This window comes from Leptinotarsa decemlineata, unplaced genomic scaffold, assembly GCF_025532065.1.
Source record: "Leptinotarsa decemlineata unplaced genomic scaffold, Ldec_3_MD MMD2_P_RNA_scaffold_2, whole genome shotgun sequence".
NCBI classification, from domain to species: Eukaryota; Metazoa; Arthropoda; class Insecta; order Coleoptera; family Chrysomelidae; genus Leptinotarsa; species Leptinotarsa decemlineata.
This window is the reverse complement of record NW_027412529.1, coordinates 5,960,186-5,974,595: the sequence shown is the minus strand read 5'-3', so window position 1 is coordinate 5,974,595 and position 14,410 is coordinate 5,960,186. Positions and strand designations below refer to the sequence as shown.

General features: G+C 33.9%; 1 protein-coding gene across 4 annotated transcripts; it reads left to right on the top strand.

Moving 5' to 3' along the window:
• Nucleotides 1-1,242: 1,242 nt before the first annotated feature.
• Nucleotides 1,243-14,218, top strand: LOC111508851 (uncharacterized). 4 transcript variants are annotated; one of them, XM_023164475.2, is made up of 7 exons: nt 1,243-1,406; nt 1,464-1,670; nt 2,935-5,110; nt 5,768-5,926; nt 6,073-6,216; nt 8,328-8,431; nt 13,851-14,218. In XM_023164475.2, exons 1-7 carry the CDS (start codon nt 1,377-1,379, stop codon nt 13,854-13,856), a joined length of 2,826 nt encoding a protein of 941 aa, XP_023020243.2. In that variant the 5' UTR covers nt 1,243-1,376; the 3' UTR covers nt 13,857-14,218. The 4 variants fall into 4 exon arrangements, with proteins under 4 accessions (XP_023020243.2, XP_023020242.2, XP_023020246.2 ...); XM_023164474.2 differs by having other exon boundaries at nt 8,328-8,443; XM_023164478.2 differs by lacking the exon at nt 6,073-6,216 and having other exon boundaries at nt 1,244-1,406.
• The last annotated feature ends 192 nt before the right edge of the window (nt 14,219-14,410 follow it).

The following is a 14,410-nucleotide window of genomic DNA, read 5'->3' as shown; positions in this document are numbered from 1 at the left end:
TGCAGTTTTCCTTGAGCTGACATAATATATCTACAACAAATTAATATAATTAACAACCAACATAAAAATGTAACCGAAAGATCCAAAAAGGTGTACTATCATAATGAAATTATCAATTTATATAATAGTTCCAAAACTGTTCAGAGCATGATGAAGGAGTTGTACATGACTAGTGTCAAATCAAAACAAATTAAACTCGCATGAAGGGGAAACATTGAATGAGTACCACAGATAGTGGCCTCATGATTCAAATTAATACTAATATCTAATGAAAATGATTGAGTAATGACCGAAAATATGAAAAAACGTAGTTATCTCTATATTATCAATCTTGCAAGCCAATTATAGTCGTTGCATCTAGTACAGAACTGTCCAGGTGCATAGATCACAAACTGCTTACTCTCTTACTCTTACAAAAGCATCTTCGACCAATACCATTGCCGTGGGGAGTCTATATAGTAGGTGGTTTGTGGCATAGATCGCCAGGCAGTAAGAAAAATATTTAGACAATGATTGTTGAGATGTTTATGTTGGGTTAATATGAATAAACAATTGTTAATGTTATGAATTACAACACTACCAGTGAAAAAAAATCCGTTAGGTTTTCCAAGAATGTTTTCAATGAAACACAATCGGATTAATTAGTATGGCCAACTTCTACATATTAAACTTCAAAAGAAGATAACTATTTTGCTACTGTCAAGTACTTGTTTGATAAACAAAGAAGGCGTTTTCTGGCGCTCATGTATTCAAGACGTATTCGTTTGTGATTCAAATACATTCATTATGGCATTGAAACGATGACTTCATATAAACTATGATTTGAAACGTATTAATGATGATTCAAAACTGACGTGAGGTTGGTTTTGAAACGGAATTTAATGTAATGTTACGTCAGTTTCTGCTTTATTTTGATAGTTATAGTTTATAAAGTGTTGAAAACTTTGTATCAAATACCTACGTTGTAAGGATGTACAAAATGAAGCTGGGAAATTCTATTCAATTCTAATTTAGGCTCTAGAAAATTGAAAAGTTTATTACACAAAAATTGCACTTTTTTCCATGCTGTGTGCCTTTTTCGTAACGTATTCTGTGGTTAAAGTCTCTTTAATACTGAATGTCGTTGAAAGTAATCGGTAAATCCAGTGTTGAATTGAACAGCATAGCACTTTCCTCTTTACGCCATATACGCACCATAAGAAACTAACCATAAGAAACTAACCTCTGTTATGTCAAATGTCGCACGTCACACAAATGTAAAATGCTGAAGCAGCCATATTTGCTCTTCGATTAGAAGTTTATTATGAGATATTGAAGAGTTCAAACAAATTTAAATTTCGTACAATAATCGTTTGAAGTGCTAGTTAGAACTTCCTATGATTTTAGGAATGAATAACCTAAAAAAGGTATTTTTTATTTTCATTAAATTATATTTTGAATATATTCAAAAGTGGACCTTTTAGGTTGCTGGTTCCGATGAAGAAGATGACATAGAAAGTTTGCGACTAGCAGCATTACAGTCCCTGAAGAGGAAAAATGAGTTCCCTGAATGTTCTACTCTACCATACAATCAATGTTCAAGCCCCGAGAAAGGCAATCATTACAGATCACTTAAAGGACGAAATAAAAGAGGAAGATATTTTGGACATCAGGGGAGAGTAGGAAAAAATGTAAGCTGGGTCTGTTTATTATTGTACCATTGCTACACAAATTTAATGGAAAAGATCAATACCTGATGAAAATCCATATCAAACCTTTCTAATATATCAAACTGAGATTTTCATTATGGAAGGTTTATGAAGCTGCGACCCGTGTTTCACTATACAACAGTTTCCTTGGGCAGGACTGATGTATTTTTCCTTAATTATAACTATTTCAAATTCCAGAAGCATTAGCTATTACCAATGGTCCAGTCACCTAGTCAATTTTAGGTTTGATTTATCTATCTGAAAGAACAAATATAATCATTAATTCACTGGTAAAAACAGGTAATACAGATAAGAATATCTTGGTATTGTCTGCTGACAAAAGAAATGCTATGGTCCTGATGAAACACCAAGGATTATAATGAGAAAATTGTTTTACTCCATCCAAGGACATACAAAAGACTTAGTCGGGACCCGACCTCCGGAATTTTGAGAAAATTCAAACGAATCTTCCTATCTGTTCATCAAGTCTTGAAGAAAACACGACCGTATCGCAATAAAAAATATTATTATTATTATTATATATATATGATCAGTTTTAAGGGAGTGTTGAGTAACATCAATTGCTATAGAATTTTTATCAATGAAGTTACATCTGTAAAGTGTTGTGATAATAGTTGTTTTTTGTCTTATTGAAATTTAGCTTAAGTTTATTAAGGTTAAGGAAGTGATAAACCTTCATCAGTATGTAGTTAACTTTTTTAAATATTCTCCAGGTAGTCCCAATCAAAAATGTAAAGTTAAAAGCAAAAATGAAACTAATGTAAACATTAAATGAAATGCAAGATGAATACAAGTATAGTATCACTAAAAACATATACAAATTCAAATTTAATTGCAGTAAAAAAACCGACTTATTTCAGTTTTTTATAATTCCAATATAAAAAGATATGTCCCAAAACACTACGTTAAAGGACACCTCAATTAATGTTTCATTTTCTTGAAGAAACACGAATTTGTCTATAACTTGTCTGTAGACATAAGAGTAAAGAGCTTCACAAATACTTGCCGTAAGGTTTCACGAAATCCATTAACAGTGTGAGCCATTATGGGCTGTAGTGAAATTTTGTGTTCTTGAACCCCAAATGTTTATATTCTGATAGTTTTTGAATAGAACCACTGCGAAGTTTCTGTAAATACTGATCTTCGATCAGTTGAACTGCAGTTGAAGATAAAGAAAAAGTTATAGACACATGAAACTCTGTAAAATTAAAAATTGTATTTATAGGTCCAATTCAATCGAGTTCGAAGTACAAACCTGATATCCATAACACCTGTATTAGACGAAGCAAACGTTGAAGACACAGTCGCACAGAAATCTCCTGCATCACTGACCCTACCACAAGAAAAATACAGTAAAACATCAGATGAGCAACAAGGGATTGAAAAAGAAGGCACAAGCAAGTTCAGCCGTTATAATAATTCAGATAAATCTGAGTCAGAATCAGATGTAGGAGATATTTCTTCAGAGGATGAAGTTACTGGAGGAAAACTACAAAGAGCTGATAGTTTGGAAGCCTTAATGCAAGAACTAGATAATGAAATTCAAGGAAAACCTAAAGAAGATAATCAAATTGCGGAGGATAAGCCGAAAGTGAAAAAAGTAAAGAAGAAGAAAAGGACAGTGTCAGAGTCTGAACCCAAGAATCAAGATTCCAAACATGACAGTGAAGATCTTGAGAAAAATGTTGAAGAGCCTGATAAAGATATAAAGAATATCCAGGAAATTGAAATAGAAAAGAAAGAAGTTGCAGGGGAAATCTCGGCTCAGCCTATGAACCCAGTAAAAATTGAACCAATACCTGCAGATGTTCCTAGTCCCAGTAAACGACCTGTCAGATCGAGGTCTCCATTTAATAGAAGAGCATTCCACAGAAGGACAAACCACAGGAACTTCTCCAACCATGCAATTAATTTTCCTCTTGTTCCACCTCCTCATGTACAGTATGGTCCGCCCCCGAATCATTTTCAGCCACACATTTTACCTTTCCCAAATCAGCAGTTCAATCCAATGTTTGCACCTCCAGGTGTCATTCCACCACAAATGCCAATGTTTTTCGACAGACCATTGTCACCACTTGCCATCAACACCGAATCTTTAACAACGACCACGAGGGCCCCTCTATCTCCGAGGAGTGCAGCTTTTGTTCTACAAAACAAGGCAATAATCGAAAAACGCAGGAGGTCACCCAGGCGATCTTATTCTCGAAGTCCTTCCAGGAGCCTTTCACGAAGCCCTAGGAGGTCCTTGACCCCCCCAAGACGGTTTCCAAGGAGGTCTATTTCTCCCAGGCGATCCCCCCGTAGACTGTCCCCCAGAAGGCGATCTCTATCCCCGAACAAAAGGTCCGGATCTCCTAGAAGAGTAAAACCTCCAAATAGTGATCATTCTCCTACAAATAGGCCCAGGGTACGGGAAAGACTGGGGTCTGGCAAACCTAATAATTCTGGAAACGGGAATTCGAGCAGAGCATCTAAAGAGAAAGAGGTTGTGCCCCAGAAAGAGGTGGTACCTTTGGACCCAGTTCTTGAGGCACGAAAGAGGAAGTTCGAAACAAACGAAATTGGCAAGAAAGGCATCATAAGGCTGAAGCCAAAGGAGAACAAACCTGCGGAGGTGCCCGTGGAAGTTCCTCCGCAGCCAATAGTTGAAGAAGAGTTGGAAGAAGTTGATCCAACAAAAAAAGACACTGACAAGGATCCCGACGAGTTCAAAGAACTGGAGAAGCTGCTCAACGAGGACGCTTTACTCGAAGATGATGAAATCGTACTGGACCAAAAGGTGGAAGATATATTTTCTGACGATGATTTCGCCAGCGACAATGAGGGACGTTTCAAAGTCAAAGAAAAAGCTAATGAAAAAGTGGTAAGTTTGCCTTTCACGAAGTTGGTGAATGGCGCCAAGGAAGAGATAAAATCTGAGGCTCTGCCAGATACTCGAAGGGATACTAGAGACAGAGAAAGAGGGGGAAGCTACTGCAGCAGATTTAGTGACAGGAGGACCAGAACTCGTTCTCCGGCTGGCAGAAGGGAATCTAGTAGTAGGCGAGAATCACACCGAGAGTCCAAGGAAAAACCAGTCCCGAAGAAAATAGAATCTCAGGAAAAAGCGCAAGTTAAACGTCGAATATCAGGAAAGAGTGAGAAACCATCTCCGGTCATGGATAGGAAGTTTGAGAGAAAGATCGAGATTAAAATCAAGAATCCGTCAAAGTATGAGAAGAATACAAAGTCTAGGTCTGTGAAAAAGGAGGAGGAAAAGATCCAAATCAAGAATGAGAAGGTTGCAGCGGTTGAAAGCGATTGTGAAATCTCTGTAGAAGTTGAAGATGAAGATGAGGAAATGAAATCTGATTTGATTTTTAATGATAGCGAGGAGGAGGAGAATTCTGCAGTGAATGACGGTGAGTGATTTTTTTCCTTGTACTTTTTTTTTTCAATATAAAATAAATTCCCAAAGGAAATAAGGCTACACTCACGCAGTTCTGTCATCCGTTGATCTGAAAGTTTTCTGATTGGTGCAAATACAAATTTTCATTTGGCGGGAAATGAATAAATGATTTATTGCCAGTTGATTTGGCGAGATATTTTTGGAGTTCAAAAATGATTTATAGTTTTCATACTCATTATGGTCACCTTTTTTAAAGATAGGAATAACCAGTGCCATTTTCAGTTTTTTGAAAAAAAATCCATGTACCACAGAGAGATTTATGAGAAATAACAAAGAGTAAAGACAGTTCATTTGTAGATTTTTCAAGATCATTCAAGACATGATCATAGCTACTTGCATTAGAGCTTTTGAAGTCCTTTACCAACTTGAAATAATTGATGATCAAGAAAATAAACAAGAAATTGAAGAACCACCTTTATTATTATTGTTTGAATCATAGAACAGTCTATTCTTTTATATAATGAAGTTTTACTTAATAAAATACAGAGTACATAATACAACTTGGCAGAAAAAATTGAGAGCAAGAATAGCTACTTTCTTCAGAAGTGGTCTCTCTCTCTCTCTTGAAATTTTATACTATAACCTAACATATTATATGTATTTCTTGCAGGAGATCTCAGAGCTCAACTCAGTAGAAAAAGAGCTGAGAAGCTAAATAAGTTACCAGCACAAGAAGAAGTCTCTTCTAGGTTACTCCAATTTGCCCTGCAGGGAGCCGTCTTCAAGAAGTCCAAAAAGAAGTCGCGGGACAAGAGTATTACTCACAGTGGTAAGTGTTGCACACTCAAAATCGTTTTCGATAGGTAAATGTGGAAGTAGAAAGCGAAATTCATAATATCGATTAAAAGAGGTGACATGAAAGGGTCCATTGAAATTTTCTGACTGTGAAACTAAGTACGATTTTGTTGTATTTAGAGATTGCGGCTGTTAGAGAAATACTGCATGCTGATTATTTTTCAAGAAAGTTTTGTGTTGCCTGCAAAACAGAGAGAAAAGTTCGTGTGTACAAGCCTCGATACAAGCGTAGACAATTCAAATTTAGATACTATCGCAGACCAGGTATCACAAGTTTTATTATTTCCATATAAGGCATGTCGAGACGAGCTTCAGAATCTACTGATGTGACACTGGAAAAATTATTTAAATTTTCTATTATTTGAAATCTATTACTGAACTGAAACTATTTGAATATTATTTTTCTTTTTTAGGTTGTCATGAAGGGGCTGAAAGGCCACAGAGTATTTTTATAATTGACAATGTGAACTTATCTATAATCAACAGTTTAAACTGTTGATTAGCCATGATTGACTCTTCAAAGTATCAATCAGTCATAATCAACAGTTCAAATTGCCATTTATCTGTAAATAATGGACAATCGACAATTTGAACTATCTATAATTGACAATTGAAACAGTCTATTAGCCATTACCAACAGTTGAACTGTTAAGTTGAGGATTATAGATAATCGACAGTTTAAAATAAGGGTGATAAATAATCAACAATAATTTTCTGTCAAGGTTTATTGACAATTCAGTTATAACAGTGATAATATTTATTTTATTTCAAGAGTGTGAAAGAAAATAACCTAAATGTACCAATTATGGTCCAGTTCTGAATCGCATTTACTGAAAATTCGGAAAAGCTTAATATTTTCAGATTTAATCCAATAGTGATTCGACGATTCTCCATAACAATTTTTTTCACTTTCTCTACATTTTCATCTGTCGTTGATGTGCTGGGGCGTCTAGGACGAGCATCGTCATTAACATCTTCTGACCTTTTGTATCACTTGTAAACATTTTTCTGACTATGAGTACAATCACCGTATGCCACTGTCAATATTTCAAGTATTTTTATGCACTCCATTTACACAAACTTTGCTGCAAATTCTTTGATCTGTTTTTTTTAGCATAAAATTGCCGATCACGTAAAACACTTCTAACGAGAAAAATCCTCACTTGTTTACTTTGTGGTAAATGTTCAAGAAGTACCGAAAACTTATGTGAATTTCTGGAACTTCATCTAGCTTTTCCTAATATGACTAATAACCAGTCCGTGCAAAGCTTATTGTTGAATCATCTGAAAATGTACTGTATATAACTGTATATAAATCTTGAAGCATTCCTTCTCCACATATGAAACTTGCATGGATGAAATCTGCTTATTTAATATCTTCTATATCCTCTACTGGGGTTTGGGTTTCACTCTCATCACTTGATTATTTTTCTAATTCTTCATCAAGCTGAATATTGAAGTAGCTAGCAGGGTTTTTATCAAATGATTATGGTAGACTTTTCCTGGTAACTATTTTTTTTCTAGATCAGTCGTGTCAACAGAATTAATTATCTATCTACTTGAATTCTGTAATTACCTATTATTATATAAAAGACATTGTAAAATAGTCTGATGCACTAGTCCAACTGATGAAGCTCTCGACACCGTTAATTTTTATCAAATAACGGGCCAGTGTATTCATAAAGCCATCTCTATCCTGGAACAAAACTTATCAACAAATTTGATGAGATTCTAAAAGCAGCCCGTAATATAAATATTTTCAAATCAAGATCAAAAACATTATTAATTGATAAAAATCACTTTCCATGAATTCTTTTACTAATTCATTTGCAAGTAATTTTCCTTTGATTTTTTCTTTGCTATTGTATATAGAGAAATAAGTTTCTTTTTTGTACTTTGCAGCAAGTGAAATGAATAGATTAATGTTTGGAAAACCAACATTGTATTTAACAACTTATACCATATTTCGATAATTTTTGCATGAGAATTTGATGGTTGGAGCTTTGGAATTGTCTACAAATTGACCATAAACCACTATAGATATATAAAAAGCTTCAACAATGTCATCAAAGAGTTTATTCAGTTCCAACGGTGCTTTGTTTTTCTGTAAAACTGCTGACAGTTCCGATCTGTCAATTGTGGAAGAAAATATTCTGTGACCTTTCACACCTTTATAGGTTGTTGAGCAAATTGATATTTCTGTAATATCTGCATTTCTCCGTAGTTTTTCAAATAACTCATTTTGTTTCCACAATTTTTTCATCGATCAGTAATTATTACTTGAGCTTGTTTGGACAGTGGCTTTTGTTTTCAATGTACGCTATCGAGCTTGGTAGTAACTTACTGAAGGACATATTTTTTGTTTTCTTTTTCAGATGGAAAATTGCCAATTCATCTGCGTCTGGGCATCGCTGACCAGTCCGACACCTTTGAAGATGTGAAGGTGAAAAAAAAATCGAGGAAAAGGAAAAACCGTGAGGTACTGGAGCAGGTATATTATCTTTTGTTGCGACATTCATATTCTAGAACAGTATCGATGTAAGACCCATATAGCTTGTCCTTTTTCTTTAATTAGTTTTCGAAACGAGGTTGACTTTGCATTGAATGATTTAGTGGGAAGATTATATTCATTTCAAATCTATTAATATATTTAGAAGTTCTGAACTATATGATGATTGATGATTCTCTAAATCTAGTTGTTGGAATCAGAATATGCTTCGTTGCTATTAAACTTACAACTCGTGCAATCTGATACTGACTCAACTATTTTAGTTACTTGTAGCTTATTTTCTAGGAACGATTGAAACCATTTCAATACATTACACTAATATTTCATTTTATCTTTGATTTCATTATACATGAAAATATTAGCTTAACAGCAAATTTTTTAATATTATGAGATCACATTCATGTTCATCAATTGAGCTTGGTGTATGAGAGATTAATGTTGAAATCATTTCCAGAAAAAGGGAAATGATAATATAAACCCAAAAACTCGGTTTCAAAATTCAAATTTTGAGAGGTATATGAAATTAATCGGTTACTAAGGCCTTCATCAAATATAAGGCATTTTGCCTTCTCAATTAGGGTCCAATTTAGTATCTCAGTCATGCCAATTTGATGTGGTGTATGGCTATTTGAGGTTTGATGACACCTGCTGAATTCCTTGCTATATTCACCACCATTATCGCTTCTAAGGATCTTTATCTTCAGGTTTTTATGATTTTCCACCATATTTTTGAATTCTTTAAACTTCTTGAATGTCTCATCTTTGGTCTTCAGGAAGTAAATGATGCTCATGCGACTGTAATCATTGATGTATGTTGAAAAATATTTTGCTCCTCCTAATGATGTTGTTTCATGAGTAATACTCCTGCTCATCTTCCCTCTTTGGGAAATGGAAGGCGAGTTTGCTTGCCTCTACAGCAGACTTCATAGTTTTGCACATTAGTTTGCCCTTTATTACTTACTTACTAATTTCGCTGTCTTGTCTTGGTAAGAATTGTTTAGATATCCTAAGGGCCTATGCCAAATTTCACTATTCACAGTGATTTCATAAACATCCAATTTATAAACTTGTAATTTAGGCTAGCTGAAGCTACCAGTACATTTTCTGGATTATACATGAGACATCCATGTTCACTGAAACATACTCAATAGCCATTTTTAATGAATTGGCAAACGGACAAAAGGTTAGGTTAGGTTAGACAAAGGGCATACTGAACCCCTTTCAATAAAATATGTCTTTAATCTGTGAGTGTGTTCATTTCAATGTCACCTGCACATTCCACTTTGATTCAATCCACAATCCCCTGCAAATCTGGTTTTCTTATGTTGACTTACCACTGTTTGCTGGCAGTCAAATGAACACTGGCTCCACTGTCAACATATCAATATGTGTCTTTGAAATTGCTTGTGGTAAATACAGCACTGAACCCACTTTTGGATTCATTAGTATTAAGGCATTTGGACATATAGTAACCATTTTTTGAGGTCCTTCTAATTTACAACACGTGTTGAACTTGAACTCGAATGACCCCAACCTCATGGTTCGATGTTTAGGCTTGACCGCTTCCAGCTGATTTGCCTCGTAAATTAATCCTACTATCGCCATCTCTATTCGTTTTTTGGAAGCTTGGCTTGGGATATCGATTGGCCGCAAACGCACCGTTGTTGCCACCGAAGGTGCCGCCATCTGTATGACCAACAACTTTGTGTTGATGATATGAGTAGTAATGTTGATTACCGAATGTTCGACGGCCATGATCATGGGTATGTATCTCTCAGGAAGCCCCGCCAACAGGAGTGACCCCACCCATTCTTCTTCGATATTGAAACGGGTCCGTCTCAATTTCTGGGATGTCTCGATAATTTGATTTATGTAGCTTTATATGCTATCATGGTTTTTCTATCTTGATGATATGAGTGTGCGTAGGAGACCTATTTCACGCATGAATCCACTATCATCGTACAGGTTTTTCAGACTCGTCAACACGTCCTCGGCCGTTTTTGCATATTTCACGTGCCCCATTGAGTGAGGTTCAGCTTAGCCTTTGCCTTTTTGATAGTCTTCGTATCTGTCTCTTTGTCATCGATGCATTAATTCAAGCCTTGGAGAATAATAATATTTTTGACAGCAAACGCTTAGTCATCATAGTTCTCACTGCCTAAAAGCTTCAGCACACTTGTTAGGTAGTTAATTGCCATCTTTCTTTTAAGAGGAACAGGAACTGAAGGCGACTCGTGACACTACAAATTGTTTTTATTTTGCTGTTCGAAGAGATAACTAAATGTGATATGAGCCATCTGGAACCATAACCTGTTGTTTGAATAGCAGATTTTTATAGATAAAGCAAAAGTTGTTGAAGAAAAAGGCTGTAGCCGTGATAAAATTTTTTATTCAACTGCTTTAAATACAAAACAAATGCATGGTAGTGTTGCCATTTAACAATATGGATATTGCATACATTATACATAGGTAGATGTCGCCACAAATATCAAATAAGAGAACATTGGGTATTTCCAACAGTATTTGCCCGGGTTTTGTTCTCTTTAACTGACTGAATATTAAGATATTTTATAATTAAAAATGGGTAAGTTTATAACTTTATAAACAGTGTACATTCACATTGTCCATCCACTCATGTAATAAGAGTATTTCGTAGTTGGAAATTGCATATATAGAGAGATATCGATTCAGTTTTTACAAATTTTTAAAATTGTTGACATGTACATGGCAAGCTATTCTGAAATTGTTATGAACCTCTTAAATGTTTCAAAAAATTGAAGATAATTGGTTCATACCTGAAAAGAAATATTTTTGAATAAAAAAATTCGCCAAATCTAAAGTGAGAAATGAGAAAAAGCAACAAATGTTTTTCATTGTTACACTTCAAAAAAGTTTTTGCCAATATTAATTACTTTTGTCACATTTTAGGAAGGATAAGGGATAGTTTTAATTAAAAAAAATCTTTCAATGTGATGTCACCTCAAAATTCCATTATTTTCTTTCTTTGAACCTCATTATTCAATATTGTAATGACATAGATCAAGATTAATGAGTCTGATTGTTGAATATGGAATTTTTATAAGAACGAGTGGAAAGGATGTATCAAGTGTGTGACTGATATGAAGGAGTTTGCATGTTTTTTGAATAACATTAACTCAAGGTACTTTGTTTCCCAATATTTGGCAAATTATAGAAACTTACCAGTTTTTTCATCAGTATTTTAATTCGTTTTCTGATTCCAAACTGAAATTTATATAATCATTGGTTTATGTCATATAAACGCCAAACTTTTTTTATTGATCAAGTGGCATTCCTGGACATGTTAAATTACCGCAGTGTGGGTCAAACTATTACTTGCTACATTTTTTATGTAATGTGTTCTCGTCGAGACTGTAGACAACTTCTGAGAACATTATGCACCAGCATATGCGAGGTGATATGCCATATTACCTCTTATTTTTCTCTAAAATTAATAATACGATTACTTCCTGAAGTGCTTTTGTACAACATGTTATTTTATATGTTTCACCTCACGTCTAACATGGTAATATTTCCGTTTCTTTTTGAAATGTTCTCGTACAAAATGTTATTTTGTACGTTTTACTTCAGGTCTTGAATCAGAATTTAGATTTTTAGCAGGTGAAAAAGGTTATTATGAACAAAGCCAGTAATTTTTCATTTTCATATATAAAAAAATGGTCCATAGTTTGAGAGAAGCTGTGAAGTGTGCGAAAATCTCTCATTGTGGAAATATGAGATGATGTTTGTCTGGTCTAGTCATTTTTGTAGATGTTGATATGATTTTTGCGTGATCTTTATTGAAAGTCGAATCTGTGATTGAAGCTGTGATATGATTTTTGTAGCGTTCATTATTACTAACTAGCATGCACATATACATATATATTTTATTTAAATCGAATATTTTTCAACAACTGTGATATTTTTCTGCTTCTTGCTATTTTTGTTTCAATAATTAGATATGTTACAGATGATGCAGTTATATTGACGTGTACTGCCAACTATGTAGTATAATTAAATTTTTTTCGGTGCTATGTCACTTCAGAAATGTCAATTTTGAATTACCTGATGATGAACTGGGATTCTAATGATGATGATTCACTATTTCTTTTAGTTGTGGAAACAAATTCCGAATGAAAAACCAACATCTGTGAACGAAGTTATTTGTATTTTGATTTGGAAACATCAGGTTTTTGAGAAAATTTCGATTTTGACATTTTCAGATCATTACAATCAATTATTTCAAGTGAATTTTAATTTTTTATTCTTTGTATATTTATTTTTGTTGATACTTCACCGTATTGTCGGATTCTATTTCTATTTTTTCGATTGCATTGAATGTTTATAAGCTGTATACTTTAGTCATAATTTATTCATATGTATTGTATATAATTTTCATGTCTCGACTCGTGAAAGTTATATGCATGATTCCAATATGTAAACCCAAATTCCAAAAAACCTTCAAACCTCAGGAAGGGTTGAGTGAAATATGATTGATCTTAGGTTTCGAGATTGAGCAGGTAAAAAACATATCATACTTCAAAGTTTGTCTGATGTCACTTGTTTTCTCCCTGTTTTGACTAAACGCCATTTATGTTCTGCCGAGTGTCAGCTGTCAGCTTAACTGGCCAATATCTTATCGTTTTCTAGTAAGCCGATGGGATCTTTTTTTGCTAATTTTTTGTTCAGCCATATTTTTACTATTAAGAAACTATCCTGGAGATAATCCTATCCCCGCTGTTTTACTCTAAAGGATGAAGTGTCAGATGATGGTTTAGGGGGAGCCCTCTTCCTGATTATAATTTTGAGCAAGTTCTGTAAGCGAAATATGTTTTGGGTTTTTGTAAAACTGGTTAGTGTTTCTTGAATACGTTATAGATTTTCATTGTTCGGAGTTTCATAACTTGATCTTTTGGGCAGTTTGTTTAAATTTTTTCGTTTTTCCCCAAGAGGCTAGTTATATGTTCTACCAAAAAATATTATCGGTAACAGTAAATTTTTGAAGAATGTAATCATTTCTCCACATATTTGGAATACAATTTCGGCACTGTGCAAGTCTTATAGAAAATAAATATTTTGTTCTTCAGTTTCATCACTGTAAACAGCTTAAGGTTATAAGAAGACCAGATTTATTTTGATGATTGGGACAAATCGAAGTATGAAGTGACTTCGTCACTTGATACACTTATGATCCACTGTATTTCACTTGATACCTCCTTGGTCCTTACTTTTGTACCTAGTTCCTTTATTGTAAAACAATTTTTATGTAAAAACAAGCAGTTAATTTCTGCTGTATCTGTACTTGAATGAATTGGACTCGTACATTGTAGCTATGAAAAAACTTACCGTAAATATGTTTGTAACTATATAGGTATAACATCTATCGCTGCGCTGCTCAGAAAAAATCGTCTACCAATTCTTGTGGAACTTATGAACTGCGGTGTGAAAAAATGACAAAGACTGTATATAAATGATTAGTGCAGTAGAGTTAATTTGCTTCATGAATTGTATTATGATATACTTGGATGTATGTAATTTCTAAGAGTGAACTGGTATATATTTAAAATAGTATTGTTATTGGATTATTTTTAACTTTGATGGTAAGCATAAAAATTATTATAAGATTAAAGTTTAATCTTGTTTTTTATCTCTACCTTACATTTAATTTTTCTGTATATAATTTGTACATATTGTTAATATACCTATATTTTATTTATACATTACACTGTTTACAAATTACAGCTTGTTTCATTTCATTATCTAGCAGTATAAAATGCAGTATTATGAAATACAATTTTCAATGAAATAAAAAAATGGTTGTACATATGTCAGGTGTTTAATGATTGGCAACACTGACGTTTGTTGAGTTTTAATTTTTAAAGGCATTTGTTTCTAATTCACATATTGGCAACAGCGCCTATATCAAGTTGA

Bases quoted from the DNA above. Each gene is read 5' to 3' on its own strand.
- LOC111508851 (XM_023164474.2), top strand. From the start codon at position 1,377: ATGATTTTAGGAATGAATAACCTAAAAAAG. The intron at 1,407-1,463 runs GTATTTTTTATT...TGGACCTTTTAG, and splicing joins GAATGAATAACCTAAAAAAG to GTTGCTGGTTCCGATGAAGA. The intron at 5,927-6,072 runs GTAAGTGTTGCA...TGTTGTATTTAG, and splicing joins CAAGAGTATTACTCACAGTG to AGATTGCGGCTGTTAGAGAA.